The following is a 23,543-nucleotide window of genomic DNA, read 5'->3' on the forward strand; positions in this document are numbered from 1 at the left end:
TTACAGTATAAAAGGAGAATGTTATAAATTGTGGTTCATCCATAGGATGTAATGATGTAATATTATGTAGCTTTTGATCATGCTGTTATTCTTCCTTTGACGAATGATGTGGGCAAATGTAAGGTTATGATGATGATAGAATAAAATCAGTGTATAAGCATATAATGTTTTCTAATATTATAAAACTGTGTACACATACACACATGTAGAACAAGAGAAAAAGACAAGAAGGAAATATATTGAAAGGTTAGGTGCTTATTTCTGATGGACAGGTGTAAAGATGTATTGTGATTGTAAGTTATCTGTATTTTTTTTTTTTTTTTTGAGACGGAGTTTCACTCTTGTTACCCAGGCTGGAGTGCAATCGTGCAATCTCGGCTCACCGCAACCTCCGCCTCCTGGGTTCAGGCAATTCTCCTGCCTCAGCCTCCTGAGTAGCTGGGATTACAGGCACGCGCCACTGTGCCCAGCTAATTTTTTGTATTTTTAGTAGAGACGGGGTTTCACCAGGATAGTCTCAATCTCTTGACCTCGTGATCCACCCGCCTCGGCCTCCCAAAGTGCTGGGATTACAGGCGTGAGCCACCGTGTACTTTTTTTTTTAATGGAATGTATTACTTAATAATCAGAAACAAATAAACACAATTTTTAAAACTTTTAAAGAGATTTTTAGAGCCTTAGCTCAGACATCTTTCTGAAGCCTCAAGTTGGACAAAATACACATCTTCTTTGCTGCTGTAACATTTTCTACAACTATCTTGACAGTGATCATATTATTAAAATTAGGCAGTAATTCCATGGAGCTGCGACTCTCTGTACACCTGGATCTTTGTAACTCAGGGTCTAAGACAAATAAATGTGTTTTGAACTAAGTCCTACTAAACTGTAAGGTATTTATATCAAATAATTCATAGGGTGGATAACAAAGCACATAGAAGGAATAGGCTAGGAAAAGAAGCCAAAGAAATCACATGCTGTGCTCAGATAAAATTTACTCTGAGTCCTTAAAGAATGCTCTGAGGACCTTCAAATTAATGGAAGCTTGTTTGTAAGCTCTTCAGATATTTACCCAGTCAACTTGAGATCATATATATGCAGGCATTTTGTGGAAAAATAACGCTGTCTCTGAATATAAGTTGCAATTGTTGGGTCTGGGTTAATTAAAGACTGTTTCCACTTGCTGAAGAATGAACTGCAGGGCCTTTGTAGCCATCAAGCTGAAGTGTCACAATTTTCCTATTATTGCGCTTGGGGAGTTGAATGTGTCTGATGGCAATTTTCTGGGGGATCCTGCTGGTAATAGGTAGTATTCTTAGGTTAAGGAACCTTTTAGAAGTTGAGCTGTGTTTTATTCTTTGCTTCTCCAGTTTTTGTTTTGCTTGGCTAGAGGCTGTTCATTTTTTATCTGAAAATGAGATTGACAAAATGTATGTAGTTTCTACCCAGCACAGAGAAGTACAAAGACCATTTGTCTCCTGGAGTTTCCTGTAAAAAGGTATTCAAAAAATTGTTTTCTGAGCGAATTAGAGGTAAAAGCCACTTTTGTTTCTTCTCTTATCAAGTGATGAGAGGAGTAGGGACTCAGATTTCTATTTGAGCTCCACGCTGTACTTGGCAGTAGATTCAGCAAAGAAATCCAGGCAGAAGGTCACAGGTGAGCACTTTCCATTCTTGGAGGATGGAGGTTTTTAAAAAGACTTTGATGTTAAATCAACAGTTTCCGAAGAAACTTCTTGCTTTCTTCTTCTTTCTTCTTCTTCTTTTTTTTTTTTTTTTAAAGAAAGAGTTTCTGAAAATTAGAAAACAGGATTACACGTAGTTATTATTTGGTAATATTTCTTTTTATGACCATAAGACCTCAATGACCTATTAGAAACAAAAAAATGCAACTTAAAGCAATATGACATTTTTGTTTTTGTTTTGAAAAAGCTTTTAAAATGCTTTTTGAAGGTTTTCTTTCTTTTTCCTTCTTCTTGGTTGCTATATTGAAGTATTTTAAGAGGGCTTCCCTCCTATTTTTCTACCTACATATGAGTGGTAGTTGAAAATTGTAATTTACTTTCCAATGCCCAAAAAATAACATTAGAAGGTTTTATTTTAAATAGATTTGTATTTGTGAAGTTTTAATAATATGTTTTAATATAGTATTTTAGATGAATTTTATGAAGTTTTAAAAATAAAATCTTTAAAATAATAATTCTGAATTTGTGTGATTCCTACCTGTAGTCATTTCTCAAATGGTAACTCAAAAGATACCTAAGTTCAGTCTGGATTTTGAACATTGCAGCAAAGAACCCCTAGTTGTAGAATTAATATCTTTCCTTTTGATATTTGAAATATATGATAAATAACTTAATAAAATTACTTAGTTGGCTAAACTTTGCTTGAAAGGAGAAAGGTCCATAGAAAGTTTCTTAAAGGCCCTTTGGTTTAATGTTTCGTTTTCTCTTTTCTTAGGTCTTGGTAGTGACATTCTTTGGCTAGACCTAGGCAAGAGAAAGTCGGTCTTCAGCAACATTTCATCTCCTTTTTTAGCATTTTTATTTTATTTTTCTCAAAGTAATCGTCTAGTCATCTTGCATCTTCCTGTTGAATTTTCTGCCTGCTAGGGCCTGTATTTAGTCAGATATCTGCACTTAAAAAAGAAATGCTAATTTTATGTGAGATGTGATTAACTGATGTTCAATTATGCCTCCCAGGGTTATTTGGATTATTGTAACATTAATCCTTTAGCATAATGAGATTGGTTGGGGGAAGGTACAATACATCCAAATTGGGATGGTGGTACATAAATTAAAAAAGAATATGTAATATAATTTCTAAAAATCAGATTCTGTAATAAGAAAATTATATCTTCATTACCAGGCTAGTATATAAAGTAAAAAACTACTGCTGCATTCAATCTGCTTGACTTTTATTAGCTTCCTTAATATGTTTATCTGAATTTTTGATAGGACAGTACTAGAAATCTTTTTCAAAGGAATGGAATGTATGTTTTTGGCTTTACATACTCTCTATTTCTTGATGGCTTTTTAAAAGACATATTTTTCTTTTTCTTTCTTTCTTTCTTTCTTTCTTTCTTTCTTTCTTTCTTTCTTTCTTTTTTTTTTTTTTTTAGGCAGAGTCTTACTCTGTCACCCAGGCTGGAGTGCAGTGGCGCAATCTCAGCTCACTGCAACCTCCACCTCCTGAGTTCAAGTGATTCTCCTGCCTCAGCCTCCCAAGTAGCTGGGATTACAGGCACCTAACACCATGCCTGGCTAATTTTTTGTATTATTAGTAGAGATGGGGTTTCCCTCTGTTGACCAGGAGGGTCTCAAACTCCTAAAGTCAGGTGATCCACCCACCTCGACCTCCCAAAGTGCTGGAATTATAGGCGCAAGCCACTATGTCCAGCCAAAGGACATGTTTTTCTTAAGATTACCAGATTATCTTTCTAGTGCTAGTAATTACATTATGTAAATACTTGGTTTTATAGTTCTGTGACATTTTCTGCAAATATTGTATCCTTTTTTATTTTTTCAAGATTGATATTCTGGTTTTTGTTTGCATGTAGTCAACAAAACCCCTGATCAGATTCTACTTCTTGATAACTATACATATTACACTAGTTCTTTTTTATATTCAGTCTCCTGAGTAGCTGGGATTACAGGCATGAGTCACTGCACCTGCTTAGTTCTTTAGTTACATATTTGTCATAGCTGTTCAAATGTAGTTTGACTGTTTAACCCTTTGTGTTTTATTTCCTTATTTGATGCAGTCCAAATTCAAATGATTTGTGCTTTCAAGGAAAGTAAAGATTAACATAATTTGAAATCTTGCCCACTACTGTTTTGTCCCTTACACTGAAAATGTGATTTACTTTTAGTTAATTAGCAAATATTTATTGAATACCTTTCAAAATAAAAGAATTGGAAGCAATTAAAGTAGAGAATGGCAGGAGCATGAAAGAGCAATTTTAGGTGCTATAGGCAGAATGCACAGGATATAAATAGATCCAGCAGAGCTGGTAGGGAATGTCCCTTGGGTGAGAACTTCCGTGAAGTTGAGGCAATGCTGTGCAGAGGAAAGAACATCAACTTGGGCTCAGACATGTGGCTATCATTCAATCTGGGCAGACTGGCTATTCTGAACTTCTGTTTCTATCTGTAAGATGGAACTGTAACTTGCTTACTAGATTATTATGTTGGTTTCCTAAGGCTTCTGTAACAAATTATCACAAATTTGGTGGCTTAAACAATAGAAATGTAGTATTTCATAGTTCTGGAGGGTCACATTCCTTCCAAGATTTTTAGGGAGATTCCATCCCTTGCCCATTACAGCTTCTCTTGGCTGCTAGCATTCCTTGGCTTGTGATGATTCCATTTGAACCTCTGCTTCCCTGATCACATTGCTTTCCCTATTCTGTCTGTGTTAAATCTTCTGCCTCTCTCTTAAAAGGATATTTGTAATTGGATTTAGGGCACACCTTAATCAAGAATATTTTCCCCATCTCAGTATCCTTAATTAAATGACATATGCATAGGCTTTACCATATAAGGCAACATTTACAGGTTCTACAGATTATGACCTGATATCGTTAGGTCCATTATTTCGCTTACTACAGGTATTATAAGAATTAAACACAATAGCAAAACAGCTCTCAGACTGATACATGCAGAAATGTAACCTCCTTTACGATTTAATTTTGAATTAGTTTCTGATGCTGAGTCTCCTGGTTTAAGAACAATTTATTCTTCTATTATTTCCTTGCTTTCTGGATTGTTCTTAGTCTTATTGGGGAAAATAATCAATGCATTTTTCATCAGTGGTTCCATGCACATTGAAATGTGTTCAGTCGAAGGTTTAGATGTACCTTTAGTCCTCCAGCACTCTGATGGCACATTTAAATCCCGAGAGGGATATCTGTCTAAGTTTTATGAAACTGTTCTCTTCATGTTCCGGAAACTCCTGCTTTTTAAGCTTATTGCTTATACCATCATGACCCTTAAGTTCCAGGTCTTCCCTTAGCCTTTCCATATTTCTTCTCGGGAACTTGGAACTACAATACTGTTGCCCCTACTGAGATGTTATGGCCTTGATATTATACTTAGCTATTGCTTCTCTGTCATGCTAGATGAAGGGCTTCTACTTAAGGCTAGATTATAGTCTTTCCTCAGTCTATACTCTGATTTGAGCCACAGACCACTGTTAAACCTATCTAGAGTCTTACGACTCTCAGAGGGTTCTATTCGGGAAGGAGGTAGGATATGGGGTCACTTGGGACCTACACCATCCAGTTACCATCTAGCTCCCTCACGATCTTCACTCCACCAGTTTCCTTCAATAAGCCTTTAACTATGCCTCCTTTCCCAGAGGGTAGAGAGTGGGTCCCCATATGTGACTATGGAGGATTGGCTAGGCATGTTTCTTCCTAAACGATTATATTTGTCAAAGATTTGTAAAGTCTACTGTGAAGCTCAAAAACCCAAGAAAAACACTCTTTGTTATTTTTTTCCTTTCTTTATAGTATATTATGAGGGCAGAATTCATACTGTTTCCTTAGAGGTAGAGGAAAGTAATGGATCCAAGGAAACACAGGTCGGCAAAGCATGCAAACAAGCATCTTTATTGATATCTTGAAATTGTCTTCCACTGCAGTTGCAGAGAATATAGATATGGTGCTTACCTCATAGTACATTTAATGATGTGCACCTGTGTTTCATAATCTTGAAAATGCCAGCTGAATTTGTATGAGAAGTAAACAGAAGTTAGGACAGATTTTTAAAGGTGCGATGTCCCACTTGGTATCTCAGTGATCACTGGATCTCCTTCCAGCTTGATTGTCTTGCAGTTTTTCTAGCTTATTAATGGTAACACAATCCTTCCAAGTTCTAATGCTGAGAACCTTGATGTCTTCCTTAAGCACTTTCTTTTTCATTCCATATCCAATTTGTCAGCAAATTCTGTTGGCCCTACCTTCAAAGTAGATCAAGATTCTGTGTATTTTTTTTAACTACATCAGCTACTACCATGCTGATCTATGTGGCGTCATCTCTCCTGGGGTCAGTTCCAGTAGCCTACCAAATGGTCTTTGTGCCTTCAGCCTTTGAAAATCAGTTTTCTACTCCACAGTGTGATCCTGCTGAAACTTAATAGTTCATGTTATTCCTGTGCTCAAATGATTTCCCATCTAAGTGAGAGGAAAAGCCAGATCCTTACTATGGACTGCAGGGCTTTCTACAACCCGCTATCTCCTCACCATTATTCAATTTCCTCTCCTGGGATAACCCCTTTTCCTCATTCAGCTTAAGCCACACTAACCTCCTGGCTGTATTTCAAACATACCAGCCTTGCTCTCACCTCAAGGGCTTTTTAATTGTTCTTACTCTCTGTCTGTTTGGCTCTTGTCCTCTTCTCTTTTGGGTCTCCTCTTTGACATTACCTTCTCAATGAGGCCTTCTTGACAAGCTGTTGGAAATGGGTTCCTATCTCCTATGTCCTCAGCACTTTCTCTCTCTTTCCTGCTCTGTTTTTCCTTGTAAAGTTTATCCCCACTATTATTGTTTAAATGTTCGCCCCTCCGGGCCAGGCGCGGTGGCTCACACCTGTAATCCCAGCACTTTGGGAGGCCAGAGGCAGGTGGATCACGAGGTCAAGAGATAGAGACCATCCTGGTCAACATGGTGAAACCCCGTCTCTACTAAAAATACAAAAAATTAGCTGGGCATGGTGGTGCGTTCCTGTAATCCCAGCTACTCAGGAGGCTGAGGCAGAATTGACTGAACCCAGGAGGTGGAGGTTGTGGTGAGCCAAGATCACGCCATTGCACTCCAGCCTGGTTAACAAGAGCGAAACTCCATCTCAAAAAAAAAAAAAAAAAGTTTGCCCCTCCAAATTTGTTGTTGAAATATGATCCCCAGTGTTGGAGGTGGGACTAGTGGGAGACTCTGGGTCATGAAGTCAGATCCCTCATGAATGACTTCCTGCCATCCTGTGGTAATGAGTGAGTTCTCACTCTATTAGTTCACACAAGAGCTGATTGTTTAAAAGACCCTGGCATCTCTATTGCTGTCTTGCTATGTGACACACCTGCTCCCCATTCACCTTCCCTCATGATTCTAAGTTTCCTGAGGCCTCACCAGAAGCAGGTGCTGCTACCATGCTTGCTGTATAGCCATGAGCCAAATAAAACCCTTTTCTGTGTAAATTACCCTACCTCAGGTATTTCTTTATAGCAACACAAAATGGACTAAGACAACCACTTTTTATGATTCACATTTTATTTCTTATCTATGTCTTCCCATTAGAATGAAAGCTTCATGAGGGCAGTTACATTGTTATGGCTTCTCCACCACAAAATTCCTAGCCCTAAGATGAGCATTTGACACACTATAGACCTTCAGGAAATATCTGTTGGACAGATGAACAAATGACCAGGTTATAACTAACTGCCGTACTATATGGATTTATCTATAACAAGCAGAAGCAGACAAGCTTTTTGGGCAGGGTTTGCATTCATACACATGTTTTAGGAGTTTTGCTGTGCTACCTGTGTTCACACTGGATTAGAAGAATAAGAAAGTAGAGGTTTGAAGATGAGTTAGGTTGAACAAGAAAAGGCAAAGGTCTAAATTGAAATGGTGAAGTGGGACCTGGTGTGGGGGTTGTTTGTTGTGTGACAGATAGTCAGAGGAAGAAACCCTGCTATCTGATAATTTCAAGAGTAGAAGATTTCAGAGTAGAAGTAGAGAAAGGTACAAAGGTGAGTTTTAGTTCTATTTTTTTTTTTTTTTGAGAGAATGTAGTAAAAATGTCAGTAATGAAGATAGGATAATTTAGGAAGAAAAAGCCATCTGAAAGGGAAAAATATAGATGATTTTATTTTGATTTTAAGTTTAAAATGTTTTTTGGTACCATTTACAATTTTGTATATGTACAGTTCAGTGGCATTATATGAATTCACATTGTTGTGCAACCATCATGATTGGCCATCGATCTCTAAAATATTTTAATTTTCTCATACTGAAACACTGCATCAATTTAACAGTAACTCCTCATTCCCTACTCCCTCTAGAACCTGGTAACCACCATTCCACTTTCTGTCTCTATGAATTTGACTATTCTGGATACTTGTATAAGTGGAATCATACAGCATTTGTTCTTTCGTGTTGTCTTATTTCAGCAAATAGCTTCAAGGTTCATCTATATTGTAGCATGTGTCAGAATTACATTCCTTTAAGCTGAATATTCCATTGTATGTATTGCATATACCACATTTGTTATCTATTCATTGTTGATGGACATGGACATTAGGTTTTTACCTTTTGGTTTTTGAAAATGATGCTGCTATGAACATTGGCACAGAAATTTCTGTTTGAGTCCCTCCTTTCACTTCTTTTGAGTAAACAGCCAGCAGTAGAATTGCTGGATCCTTTGGTAATTTTATGTGTAATAATTTGAAGAACTGACATACTGACTTTGGTTTTAGACACACTGTATTTGAGGTGGTAGACCGTATAGCAGCTAGGACAGGAGCATGGGTGAAAACAATTATAGCCAGATATTTCACTTCAGAAAACCTGAAAAAATGGGATGGTTGAAGAGGTGAGAATAAATTAGTGTATAGGAGGAGAAAGAAAAGGGTTGAACCTAGAACTGAGATGGAGGGAGAAGGAGCTAGTGGAGCCAGTCAATGGGATAGAAAAGGAGCAATCATAGTTAGGAATAGAACCCCAAGTGTTGATATACACTTAGTTCAAACTCATCCATATTCATTGAGCACTCTTACAAAAATTTCCTTTCAGATGAATAAATGTCTATTTAAGAATGATATTACTTTCAAGGGTATGGGTGTTATAGGTCACAAATCACTACTGAATGTTGAATTTCTGAGACACAAGTGCTTTTCAAAAACATCCTAGAAACAGTAAAACAGCAGCGAATTTCTATATTCCTTATTTTGTTGTTCTCCATTTCTTGTTTTGCTTTAGTAATTTCCAGTTTCCTTTGTTTTCTCCCCCTTTTATTGAAGTATGGTATACATTAAGAAAAGTATATAAACCGAGTGTGCACAACTCAATGAATTCTAGGATATTGCACATACCAGAGTAACCAACCCCCAGATCAAGAAACAGTATTGTACTCACCCCAGTGATTCATTTCATCCCCCCACTTAATATCTCCAACACCCTTTCTAGTACTGTAGATTAATGTTGCTGTTTTGAACTTTGTGTAAGTCAAATCATGTAGTATGCCCTATTTGTGTCTGTATCCTTTAATTAAATATTGTGTTCATGAAATACAAGATTTATCTATACTGTTGTGGGTTGTTGTAGTGTATTTTCTGTTTAAAGCAGTTATTTCAATTCTCCTCAGCTATCCAGATTAGTCTGGACAGTCGTAAATGCACACGAACCTGTCCAAATTCTTCTTCTTTTAATGAGGTGAATTGTTCAACCTTGAAACAAATATTTTAATTTTGGCACCATGGTGAATTGGAGAAAAAAATAGTTCTCATATACTTAATGCAAATTTGTTATCAAACATATTATTTACACAGTAATAAAAGGAACTTGAGATAACAAAAAGTACATTATGATATTTTATCCATTGTTTTCTTTTTAGACAACAGTCTGCTTTGATATAAAGTTGAATATTAGTAATTGAAGCTTGATGAGAAATTTTATCAATCTGGCTATTTCATAATTAAGTTGAAATCTGCTATGTTTAATAAAGATGTGTAATATATTTTATATGTTTGTATGTGTGTATGCATGTGTATATGTGTATATATATATATATATTTGTCTGTTTATCTGTCAAAATACTCATTGAAACATTTTAATGATTTACAGAAAGAACAATAGAAGATCATGAACTGGTGATTGAAGTGCTATCCAATTGGGGGATAGAAGAAGAAAACAAGCTATACTTTAGAAAAAATTATGCCAAATATGAGTTCTTTAAAAACCCAGTGGTAAGTGAAATCCCAATTAATAATTATGGAAAATATATGATTGAATCAGTTAAATTTTATGCAAAGATAAGAGTCACTATATATAAAATACAGTCCTATTTGGTAGCTTGTAGATGAAGACTCTGGTCCTTTAGAATTATACCCACATTTCTTAGGCTGATAATGATTAGTGAACATTATACATAGAAGTTCAGATACACAGGTATAAAACTTTTTAAAACCATACTGGTAAAGTCTGAACTGAGATGCATTTGATTATTTAATTTAAAAATATTAGGAAACCTAGTATTGCCTTTTTTTGAAAGGGAAACAATTATACATTTGATGTGGGAAATGAATTTTTACAGGTTCTTAAACAGATTAAGGACAAGTGTTAGGCAAAGTATTATACCTTAACCCTTTCTGCAGAATTTAGGAAATTTAAATGGACTTTCTAAAGTAAAAAGCAGACTGATGATTGTTGAGAGTATTGTAACGTAGCCAGACATTAAGATTGACCTGAATCTTGCTGTGCCAAATTATTTCGTTTTCAGTGTAGTAATTTTTGAACTAAGTAGAACTGCAATAAAGACCAGTGCATTGTCTAGTAAATATTACTTTTATTGTAGTTCTCTTTAAAAGAAAATAAATGTATGTCACATTCTAATGAAGACTAGGGATCTAGAAAAGTCAGAATAGCCTCTGGGCTCATTATTTTAAATTGTTTTTGTCTCTGCAGCTGCAGCATATTTTTACACTAAGTTTTGGATGATAATTAGATTGAAATGATTCTTTATGAAAAATATATGATACAAACCATAATAGAATATTTTCAAACCCTGAAAGACCTCTCACGTTCTCTTTTATCTTAACCTATTAATAGAAACATAATGGGATGATCTCTGGCAAAGAAAATTAGTCATAATAAAAATTAAATAAATTAGAATGTGAAGGGAAAGTGTTTTTGTGTTGTTAGTCTTCATTAAAAACAAGAATTTAAAACAATATATTTAAAGAAATGTTGTTCAGTGCTCATTTTTATTTTATTTTTTATTTAAACAAGGCTGGACATTTGTTTTATAGACCTATTGCAGTGCTTCTTAACTGGTGGGGTGATACTGACAATGTATGGAGAAATTTTTGGTTGTCACAACTGGTGGTGAGGGGCAGGAGGGCTGCTAGCGAACAGAAGATAGGAATGCTTGAATGCTCTAAACACCTATAATATGCAGGAGAGCCCCCTCAATACGGAAGTATTACACCAAAATGTTAGTAGAACTGCTGTTGAAAAACCCTGTCCTAGAGGACATATAATATATTTTCCCAAACTTGTCTAATCACAAAATTTACCTAGAAGAGAGTGCTTATTAAAAACACAGAATCCAGGACCTGCCTGGACCTACTGAATCAGAAACTCCAGGAATGAGGCCTGGGAAATCCTTTTTTTTTTTTTTTGAGACGGAGTTTCATTCTTGTTACCCAGGCTGGAGTGCAATGGCGTGAACTCAACTCACTGCAACCTCCGCCTCCTGGGTTCAGGCAATTCTCCTGCCTCAGCCTCCTGAGTAGCTGGGATTACAGGCACGCGCCACCATGCCCAGCTATTTTTTTTGTATTTTTAGTAGAGACGGGGTTTTACCATGTTGACCAGGATGGTCTCGATCTCTTGACCTCGTGATCCACCTGCCTTGGCCTCCCAAAGTGCTGGGATTACAGGCGTGAGCCACCGCGCCCGGCCCGGGAAATCCTATTTTAAACAACTGCCTTTTGGGAAAATGGTAGGTAGAGAGAACTGGACTTTTAGCTCCCCAGCCCAGTTTAAATCCTGACCTCCACAGTGTTGTGGGCTGCGACCTTGGGCATACCCTAAACTCTGTACTTCTATGAGCCTTTTCTTTGTAAAATGCCATCGCTAGTCCATTTGTACCTGTAGGCAGGACTCAGGAAGAAGATGTGGGAACAAGCAAATTGTCTACTTCAGGGCAGTGTTTATTACTCCAGGTACTTGAATCCATCCACATCAGCATTAGCTGGGTGCATTTGCTAATCTCTGCACCCAGCTCCAGACATTCTCATTAAGGTACCTGTGAGTGGAGTCTAAGCATGGGCCTTTTCAGAAGCACTTTGGGTGAATTTTAGACACACTACTTTAAAGAACTTTTGCTTTTGATTACTATATTGGTCATAATTGAATCTTTTCTAGCACAAGTTTTGTGATGATTTAACCCGTATCTTTTTGACAGTATTTTTTTCCAGAGCATATGGTATCTTTTGCAACTGAAACCAATGGTGAAATATCCCCCACACAGATTTTGCAGGTAAAAATATATATTCATTAAAATATGTCAGTAATAGCACAATGAAGGAAAACGTTTAAGTCTCATTCTATACGTGCCCAGATTTTGAACATTTATGCTTGGAATTATTATTAATATTTTTTTGTTGTAGGTAAAACTAGAAAAAAAAAAGCACTCATGTAAAGAATGCCCTAAATCAATAAAGCTCTCTAACAATATTCTTCTTCCCAGGTTTAGCCAATTGTTAAAGGATTTTACATATTTAAAAATGTGTGTCTTAAAAGGTAATTTGCAATTTTGTTCTGTGATGTGTGTAAAGATTCTGTTAGTCTTTAGAAAAATCAAAATTCTTCATCAAGTATAGATATTTTACCAGTAGATACTTAGTACTAGCTTTCATAATAAATACCCTCAAACCTATTTGTAATAAAATGTTTAGAAAATAAATGAAAGGGTATAAAAGATACCCTTTTATAGGAGAATGCAAATGTATACATAGCATTTGTAATAGCTATGATGGAAATCCTTGCATAGAATTGTGAAATAGTCTTAGCTGAATTAAGAATACTAGTTATCTAATTAAAAATCTCCTTAATTTTATATCTATTGGACTCATTTTTTCTACACTGGCAGTGGCTCAAAATTTTTATTTTCAAAGACATTGTTGTTACAGTAAATGAATGATTTCAGTTATTTTCTTTAATTTTTGATAGGTTTGTAGCTTTACATCAGAAGCTCTACAGTTGCTTTTCACAGGTTAATGTTGAGCAATGTCTTTATAATGGTTGCTGTTTGAGCTAAGCCCCATGCATCCCCAAACCCACTTAGTATTCCCTGATCTTTAATGAAGACAACTTTTATTACTTCCAATATTGCTTGACCTTAACAATATTAGGTTGGCATGTCTATCATGGATTTGTTTTCTGTGGGATTTTTAATAGGTTATATTCCATTTTTGTGCTTCAGAATATTTTTGAAACATGATTAGCCTCCAGAGATTTTTCTAAAAGCTGCTTCTGTGCTGCTGAGTTTTTACAGAGACACCCCGTGTAAATGTTAGGTAAATGGCAGCAGCAGCTGTGCCCCAGGACTTTAAGATCTCAGCCCTCTGAATGCTTCACCACTGTATTACAGCACAGTGGTGGGATGGCGTCTTTATTCCACCTCCTTTTGCAAGTCTTCCTATAGCACAGTTCTATTGCTTTAATGTTAAATTATAAAAACAAGAAAAATCATAGGCTTTGGAATCAGATAGTCCTGCATGTGCCCCTGACCTCTTCTCTCCACTGAGGCAATGTTTCCACTTTTTAAAAGGTTTCTTCTTTTTCTAATGTGACCTCTATGACTCTCTTTTTAAAATTTAATTGGTTTGGTTTAATAACTTGGAAAGCACTCAAACTAAAAAACCTACTTGCCTGTTTTGCATGTCAATTAATTAATATCTGTGGCTCATTAAATTAAATTTCTCTTAGTAATTTACTTAAAAAACATAAATATCTACTATCAATATTTCCTTGAGTAAGTAGCCTTTCAAAATGTGTTACATTATTTTAGTTAATAAATTCCCTTACTTTCAATTTTTTTCCCATTTGTTTATTCAGAGGGATTTTTTCTTTTCTTTTCTTTTCTTTTTTTAATGAGACACTAATGCATTTCCACTGTCTTATTAAGGATGCTGAGCACAACCACTCAGTTGAGCTATTCCTTTTCATTCTCATTTTCTTGACTAACACATGCCCACTGTCTCAGTTAATTACTATCATGTAACAAACTATTCCAAGCCTTTATGGTTTAAAGTACTCATTTACATTTTGCCAACAATTTTGTGGGACAGGCATCTAGGAAGTGTTTAGCTGGGTGGGTAATCTCTGAGGCATATTGACTCAGTGTTAGGGACTGAGGGTCCCCTTCTAAGAGAGCTTCTTCCAAGAGAACTTTTTGACTGCATGTCTTTTGATACTGCTTGGTGTCTCTCTCTATCCCTGTCCCCCCACCTTCTCTCTCTCTCTCTCTCTTTCTCTCTCTCTCCCTGTCTCATCGTGTCTCATCTTGCAGGGCTTTTCCAGTTGCATTGGGTTTTTTACCTGTGATGGTCTCAGTGTAGTCACATTTCTTACGTGACAGCTGGCTTCCAAAGGTCAAGTCACAAAAAGCACCAGGCTAGTTAGGAACTATACCTAGAACTAGCAAAGGGTCACTTCCACCATATTCTATGGGTCAAAGCAATGACAGGCTTGCTTGCATTCAAGGGGGTGGAGAAAGACTCCATCATTTTGTGACTCAGTGGCAAGAAGACATTGCAAAAGAGCATGTGGGATGGAAGACACTGTTGCAGTCCTCTTTGGAAAACATGACCTGCCACATCCACCCACAACTAAGAACTATAGATGACAAAGAAACAATAGTTTTATTTGCTTTACTCTTCTCAGGGAGGTGAACTTGGCTCAACTTCCTGCTTCACAATAGAAGTCAGGATTGTGGTCTTACTTGTACCATAATGAGGTTAATAGGCAAACCTGTAATCTCAGGGAAAACCATGGAAAAGGATGAAAAGTGTATCAGGACTTAACTCTGTAGATGACTTCTAACTTTTTGAATGGACATTCAATTAGCTTATAATTTTGGTAGTTAGATAACTAAGTACTATCACTTAGAAAGTATATTTTGTGAATTCGTTTTCATTTGAAGAGTCTCATGTTTTTGAAAGACTCTGATTTATTTTCTGTTGTATGTATGTGTGTATACACATACATGGAGACTGAAAGAGAGAGAGAGAGAGAGGGAGAGAGACAGAAAGAGTGATACACCAAGGACTATCAAAGCACATGCAGTATACACACACAGTAATTACTGTAATATTGTATGTTATGATCCTGTTTGATTTTTACCTGTTTATATTTGAAATCTTATCATGATTAGTATAAGGTGACCATATCATTGATTCAATCATAGTATGAAAATATATAAATTTTCTTTCAGATGTTTCTCAGTTCAAGCACATATCCTGAAATTCATGGCTTTTTACATGCAAAAGAACAGGGAAAGAAGTCTTGGAAAAAAGTTTACTTTTTTCTAAGAAGATCTGGTTTATATTTTTCTACTAAAGGGACATCAAAGGTAAATTGAAGTATCCATGATGTGTTATAAATGACATATTAGCTGTAAGTTATAACATGTTTACTTGTTGTATTTATTACTTTATCACTTGATGTTAAAGATTGGTCTTAATTTTTTTGATTTAAAACATTTGCCCTGACCTGTTTAAATATTAACTGCTCAGCTTTACTTCAAACTGGTTTCAACATAATATCTCTGCTGGAGTCTGGGTGCTCTTATTTCAGTACAACATGTATTACTACTTTTTCCTCACTCTGAATTCAATCCTTGGCTGCAGAGTTTGAAGCCCAATGTAGTGTATACCTTTTCTTTTCTTCCTCAGATCATGCTGCTGATCTTATCTACTTCTGAACTTCTGTTGATCAACATCAACAGAACAGTTAATAATAAAATAGTTAATGAAAGGACTCATCTGAGTCATTTATTGCTCTTTTATTGAATGATGGATTATTGAATAGGTTTTTAAGGAATAGGTTGTATTTGGTTACATGAATAAGTTCTCTAGTGGTGACTTCTGAGAGTTTGGTGCACCCATCACCTGAGCAGAGTACACTGTACTCACTGTGTAGTCTTTTATCCTTCACCCACCTTGCATCCTTTCCCGGAGTCCCCAAAGTCCATTGCATCATTCTTATTCCTTTGCATTCTCATAGCTTAGCTCTCACTTATGGGTGAGAACATACGATTTTTTGGTTTTCCATTCCTGAGTTACTTCACTTAGAATAATGATCTCCAGTTCCATCCAGGTTTCTGGGAATGCCATTATTCTATTCCTTTTTATGGCTGAGTACTATTCCATGATATCTATCTATCTATCTATCTATCTATCTATCTATCTATCTATCTATCTATCACAATTTCTTTACTCACTCGACTGATGGACATTTGGGCTGGTTCCATATTTTTGCAGTTGTGAGTTGTGCTGCTGTAAACATGTGTGTGCAAGTATCTTTTTCATATAATGACCCTCTGGGAAGATACCCAGTAGAGGGATTGCTGGATCAAAAGGTACTTCTACTTTAGTTCTTTAAGGAATCTCCACACTGTTTTCCACAGGAGTTGTATTAGTTTACATTCCCACCAACAGCATAAAAGTATTCCCTTTTCACCATATCCACACCAACATCTATTCTTTTCTTTTCTTTTTTTTTTTTTGAGACGGAGTTTCTCTCTTGTTACCCAGGCTGGAGTGCAATGGCGCGATCTCGGCTCACCGCAACCTCGGCCTCCTGGGTTCAGGCAATTCTCCTGCCTCAGCCTCCTGAGTAGCTGGGATTACAGGCATGTGCCACCATGCCCAGCGAATTTTTTGTATTTTTAGTAGAGACGGGGTTTCACCATGTTGACCAGGATGGTCTCGATCTCTTGACCTCGTGATCCACCTGCCTTGGCCTCCCAAAGTGCTGGGATTACAGGCTTGAGCCACCGTGCCTGGCCTTATCTATTCTTTTTTTTTTTAAATTTTTTATTGCATTTTAGGTTTGGGGGTACATGTGCAGAACATGCAAGACAGTTGCATAGGTACACACATGGCAGTGTGTTTTGCTTCCTTTCTCCCCTTCACCCACATTTGGCATTTTTCCCCAGGCTATCCCTCCCCACCTCCCCCTCCCACTGGCCCTCCCCTTTTCCCCCCAACAGACCCCAGTGTTTAATCCTCCCCTCCCTGTGTCCATGTGTTCTCATTTTTCATCACCCACCTATGAGTGAGAATATGCGGTGTTTCATTTTCTGTTCTTGTGTCAGTTTGCTGAGAATGATGTTCTCCAGATTCATCCATGTCCCTACAAACGACACGAACTCATCATTTCTGATTGCTGCATAATATTCCATGGTGTATATGTGCCACATTTTCCCAATACAGTCTATCATCGATGGGCATTTGGGTTGATTCCAGGTCTTTGCTATTGTAAACAGTGCTGCAATGAACATTCGTGTGCATGTGTCCTTATAGTAGACTGATTTATAGTCCTTTGGATATATACCCAGTAATGGGATTGCTGGGTCAAATGGAATTTCTATTTCTAAGGCCTTGAGGAATCGCCACACTGTCTTCCACAATGGTTGAACTAATTTACACTTCCACCAACAGTGTAAAAGTGTTCCTTTTTCTCCACATCCTCTCCAGCATCTGTTGTCTCCAGATTTTTTAATGATTGCCATTCTAACTGGCATGAGATGGTATCTCAATGTGGTTTTGATTTGCATCTCTCTGATGACCAGTGACGATGGGCATTTTTTCATATGCTTGTTGGCCTCATATATGTCTTCTGTTGTAAAGTGTCTGTTCATATCCTTTGCCCAATTTTGAATGGGCTTGTTTTTTTCCTGTAAATCTGTTTGAGTTCTTTGTAAATTCTGGATATCAGCCCTTTGTCAGATGGGTAAATTGCAAAAATTTTTTCCCATTCTGTTGGTTGCTGATTCACTCTAGTGACTGTTTCTTTTGCTGTGCAGAAGCTGTGGAGTTTGATTAGGTCCCATTTGTCTATTTTGGCCTTTTGTTGCCAATGCTTTTGGTGTTTTGTTCATGAAGTCCTTCCTTGCCTACTCCTATGTCTTGGATGGTTTTGCCTAGATTTTCCTCTAGGGTTTTTATGGTGCCAGGTCTTATGTTTAAGTCTTTAATCCATCTGGAGTTAATTTTAGTGTAAGGTGTCAGGAAGGGGTCCAGTTTCTGCTTTCTGCACATGGCTAGCCAGTTTTCCCAACACCATTTGTTGAACAGGGAATCCTTTCCCCATTGCTTGTTTTTGTTGGGTTTATCAAAGATTGTATGGTTGTAGATATGTTGTGTTGCCTCCGATGCCTCTGTTCTGTTCCATTGGTCTATATCTCTGTTTTGGTACCAGTACCATGCTGTTTTGATTACTGTAGCCTTGTAGTATACTTTGAATTTGATTTTTTTTTTTTTGTGGTGGCCATTCTTGTAGGAGTAAGGTGGCATCACACTGTGATTTTTATTTGCATTCCCTTGATCATTAGTGATGTTGCATATTTTTTTCATATGTTTGTTGGCCATTTGTATATCTTCTTTTGAGAATTGTCTATTCGTGTCTGTAGCCTAATTTTTGATAGGATTGTTTGTCTTATTCTTGCTCATTTGTTTGTGTTCATTGTAGATTCTGGATATTAGTGTTTTGTCACATGTATACATTGCAAATATTTTCTCCTAATCTGTAGGTTGTCTGTTTACTCTGCTGATTGTTTCTTTTGCTGTGCAGAAGCTTTTTAGTTTAATTAAGTTCCATCTATTTATTGTTGTTTTTGTTCCATTTGTTTTTGGGTTCTTAGTCCGGAAGTCCTTGCCTAAGCCAATATCTAGAAGGGATTTTTTGGATGTTATCTTAGAATCTTTTATGGTTTCAGGTCTTAGATTTAAGCCTTTAATCTATCTTGAGTTGATTTTTGTATAACATCAGAGAGAAGGATCCAGTTTCATTCTTCTACATGTGACTTCTCAATTATCCCAGCACCGTTTGTTGACTGGGGTGTCCTTTTTTCCATTTTTTTGGTTTGCTTTGTCAAAGACCAGTTGGCTGTAAGTATCTGGCTTTATTTCTGTGTTATCTATTCTTTTACATTTGCCTATGTGCCTATTTTTATACCAATACCTTGCTGTTTTGGTGACTATGGCCTTATACTACAGTTTGAAGTCAGGTAAAGTGATGCCTCCAGGTTTGTTCTGTTCGCTTAGTCTTGCTTTGGCTATGCAGGCTCTTTTTTGGTTCCATATAAATTTTTGTATTGTTTTTCTAGTTCTTTGAAGGATGATGATGGTATTTTGATGAGAATTGCATTGAATGTATAAATTGCTTTCGTCAGTATGGTCGTTTTCACAATATTGATTCTACCCATCCATGAGCATGGGATGTGTTTCCATTTGTTTGTGTCATCTATGATTTCATTCAGCTATGTTTTGTAATTTTTTTTTGTAGACTTTTTTCACCTCCTTGTTAAGGTGTATTCCTAAGTATTTTATTTTATTTTACAGGTATTGCAAAAGCGGTTGAGTTCTTGATGTGATTTTGTATCCTGAAACTTTTCTTAATTCATTTATCAGTTCTAAGAGTTTTTTTGGGGAATCATTAGGGTTTTCTAGGTATATGATTATATCATCAGTAAACAATAACAGTTTGACTTCCTCTTTACTGGTTTAGATGTGCATTATTTCTTTTTCTTGTCTGATTGCTCTGGCTAGGGCTTCCAGTATTATGTAGAATAGAACTGGTGAGAATGAGCATCCATTTCTTGTTTCAGTTCTTGGAGAGGATGCTTTCAACCTTTCCTTATTCAGTATAACATTGGCTGTGGATTTCTCATAGATGGCTTTTATTACTTTAAGGTATGTCCCTTCTATGCTGATTTTGCTGAGGTTTTTTTTTTTTTCTTTTTTGAGATGGAGTTTTGCTCTGTGACTGGGCTGGAGTGCAGTGGCATGATCTCGGCTCACTGCAACCTCTGACTCCTGGGTTCAAGCGATTCCCCTGCCTCTGCCTCCTGAGGAGCTGAGACTATAGGTATGCACCAACATGCCCAGCTAATTTTTTAGTAGAGGTGGGGTTTCACCATGTTGGCCAGGATGGTCTCGATCTTCTGACCTCGTGTTCCACCCACTGCAGTCTCCCAAAGTGCCAGCATTATAGGTGTGAGCCATGGTGCCCCACCATTGCTGAGGTTTTTAATCATAAGGTTACTGGATTTTGCCCAATGCTTTTTCTGGATCTATTGAGATGATCATGTGAGTTTGTTTTTAATTCTGTTTATGTGGTGTATCACATTTATTGACTTGCCTATATTAAATTATCCCTCCATCTCTGATATAAAACCCACTTGATTATGGTGGATTATCTTTTCAATATGCTGTTGGATTTGGTTAGCTAGTATTTGTTAAGGATTTTTGCCTCTATGTTCTTTAGGGATATTAGTCTGTAGTTTTCTTTTTGTGTTATGTCCTTCCCTGGTTTTGGTATTAGGGTGATACTGGCTTCATAGAATGATTTAGGGATGATTCCCTCTTTCTCTATTTTGTGGAATAATGTCAACAGGATTGGTACCAATTCTTCTTTGAATGCCTGATAGAATTTAGGTGTGAATCCGTCTGGTCCTGGACTTTTTTTATTGGTAATTTCTTTTATTACCATTTCAATCTTACTGCTTGTTATTGACTTGTTCAGAGTTTCTGTGTCTTCCTGCTTTAATCTAGGAGGGTTGTATCTTTCCAGAAATTTTTACATCTTCTCTAGGTTTTATAGTTTAGTCATAAAGGGGTTTATAGTAACCTTGAATGATATTTTGTATTTCTCTGGCATTGGTTGTAATATTTTCTGTTTCATTTTTACTTGAGCTTATTTGGATCCTCTTGCTTCTTTTATTGGTTAATCTTGATTAATGGTCAATCGATTTTATTTATCTTTACAAAGAACCAGCTTATTGTTTCATTTATCTTTTGCATTGTTTTATTTGTTTCAATTTCATTTAATTCTGCTCTGATTTTGTTATTTCTTTTCTCCTGCCGAGTTTGGGTTTGGTTTGTTCTTATTTCTCTAGTTCCTTGAGGTGTGACCTTAGATTGCTTATTTTGGCTATTTTAGACTTTTTGATATAGGCATTTAAGGCTATGAACTTTCCTCTTAGCTGTTTTTGTCTTTGCTATATTGTCTTTGCTGTATTGTCTTTGCTGTATTCCAGATGTATTGATACTTTGTGTCACTATTATTGTTCAGTTCAAATAATTTTTTTAAATTTCCATCTTGATTTCGTTGTTGACCTAATATTTCCATGTATTTGCATGATTTTGAGGTTTCCTTTTGGAGTTGATTTCCAGTTTTATTACACTGTGTTCTGAGAGGGTACTTGAAATAATTTCAGTTTTTAAAAAATTTATTGAGATTTGCTTTGTGGCCTGTCATATGGTCTCATCTTGGAGAATGTTCCATGTGCTGATGAATAGAATGTATATTCTGCAGTTGTTGGGTAGAATGTTCTGTAAGTATCTGTTAAGTTGATTTGTTTTAAGATATGGTTTAAATCCATTGTTTCTTTGTTGACCTTCTGTCTTAATGACCTGTCTAGTCCTGTTAATGGAATATTAAAATCCCCACTAGTATTGTGTTGCTGTCTATCTCATTTCTTTATGTCTAGTAGAATTGTTTTACAAATTTGGAAGCCCCAGGATTAGGTGCATATATATTTAGGATTGTGATATTTTCCTACTGGACAATTCCCTTTATCATCATGTAATGTCCCTCTTTGTCTTTTTTAACTGCTGTTGCTTTAAAGTCTGTTTTGCCTAATATAAGAATAGCTATTCTTGCTCTCTCTAGGTGTCCGTTTGCATTGAATGTTTTTTCCACCCCTTTACCTTAAGTTTATGTGAGTCCTTATGTGTTACGTATTACCAGAGTCTCTTGAAGACAACAGATACTTGGTTGGTGAATTCTTATTTATTCTTCCATTCTTTATCTTTTAAGTGGAACATTTAGGCCATTTACAGTCAATGTTAGTATTGAGATGTGAGGTACTGAGGTACCATTCTATTCATTGTGCTATTTGTTGCCTGAATACCTTTCTTCCTTTTTCATTGTGCTTTTGTTTTATAGGTCCTGTGAGCTGTGAGATTTATTCTTTTTTTTTTTTTTTTTTAATGGTGATATGGTTTGGCTGGGTCCTCACCCAAATCTTATCTTAAATTGTAGTGTCATAATTCCCACGTGCTGTGTGTAAAACCTAGTGGGAGATAATTGAATCATGGGGGCAGGTCATTCTCACACTATTCTTTTGATATTGAATAAGTCTCACAAGATCTGATGGTTTTATAAAGGGAATTTCCCTGCACAAGTTCTCTTGTCTACTGCCATGTGAGACATGCCTTTCACCTTCTGCTGTGATTGTGAGTCCTCCCCAGCTATTAGGAACTGTGAGTCCATTAAACATTTTTTCTTTTGTAAGTTGCCCAGTCCTAGGTATGTCTTTATCAGCAGGATGAAAACAAACAATACAGATGGAGTCTTGCTCTCTAACCCAGGCTGGAGTGCAGGGGCACCATCTTGACTCACACAACCTCCACCTCCCAGGTTCAAGTGATTCTTCTACCTCAGTCTCCTGAATAGCTGAGATTACAGGCAAGCACCACCATGCCAGGCTAATTTATGAATGCTTAGTAGAGTCAGTGTTTCACCATGTTAGCCAGGTTGATATTGAAATCCTGCCCTCAAGTGATCCACCCACATCAGCCTCCCAAAATGCTAAGATTTATTCTTTAAAGGGGTTCTATTTTGGTCTATTTTGAGGATTTGTTTCAAGATTTATAGCTCCTTTTAGCAGCTCTTGTAGTGCTGGCTTGGTAGTAATTAATTTTTTCAGCATTTATTTGTCTGAAAAAGGCTACATCTTTCCTTCATTTATGAAGCATAGCTTCACTGGATACAAAATTTTTGGCTGATAATTATTTTGCTTAAGGAAACTATAGATAGGACCCCAATCCCTTTTAGCCTATAGTGTTTCTGCTGGGAAGTCTGCTGTTAATCTGGTAGGTTTTCTCTTATAGGTTAGCTGATGCTTTTGCCTCATAGCTCTTAAGATTTTTTGCCTTTGACTTGACTTTGGATAACCTGGTGACTATTTACCTAGGTGATGATAGTTTTACAATGAATTTCCCAGGTGTTCTTTGAGCTTCTTGTGTTTGTATGTCTAGATCTATAGCAAGGGCAGGGAGATTTTCTTTGATTATTCCCTCAAATATATTTTCCATACTTTTAGATTTCTTTTTTTTTCCCCTTGGGAACACCAGTTCTTAGGTTTGGTCATGTAACATAATCTCAAACTTCTTGGAGGCCTTGTTAATCTCTTAAATTCTTTTTTCTTTGTTGGATTAAGTTGAAAGAGTTGACTTGGAGCCCTGAAATTCTTTCTTCTGTTTGTTCAATTCTATTGTTGAGACTTTCCAGAGTATTTTGCATTTCGCTAAGTGTGTTCCTCATTTTCAGAAGTCGTGATTGTTTTTTATTCATGCTATTTCACTGAAGATTTTTCCCTTCATATCTTGTATCATGTTTTTCATTTCTTCCCTTCTTTCTCTCTCTCTTTCTTTTTCTTTCTCTCTCTCTCTCTTTCTTATTAAGTTGGACTTCACCTTTCTCTGATGCCTTCTTGATGAGCTTAACAATCAATCTTCTAAATTCTTTTTCTCT

General features: G+C 36.5%; 1 protein-coding gene across 2 annotated transcripts in view; it reads left to right on the forward strand.

The window, feature by feature from the left end:
* Positions 1-23,543, forward strand: part of GRB14 (growth factor receptor bound protein 14) — a 143,265-nt gene that overhangs the window by 94,226 nt on the left and 25,496 nt on the right. For both annotated transcript variants that reach the window (XM_035304662.3, XM_002749385.7), the window contains 3 exons: positions 9,837-9,958; positions 12,181-12,255; positions 15,214-15,351. In XM_035304662.3, coding sequence (XP_035160553.1) covers positions 9,837-9,958; positions 12,181-12,255; positions 15,214-15,351 — 335 coding nt within the window. The remainder of the gene's footprint in view (positions 1-9,836; positions 9,959-12,180; positions 12,256-15,213; positions 15,352-23,543) is intronic.

Source organism: Callithrix jacchus, chromosome 6 (genome assembly GCF_049354715.1).
Source record: "Callithrix jacchus isolate 240 chromosome 6, calJac240_pri, whole genome shotgun sequence".
NCBI classification, from domain to species: Eukaryota; Metazoa; Chordata; class Mammalia; order Primates; family Cebidae; genus Callithrix; species Callithrix jacchus.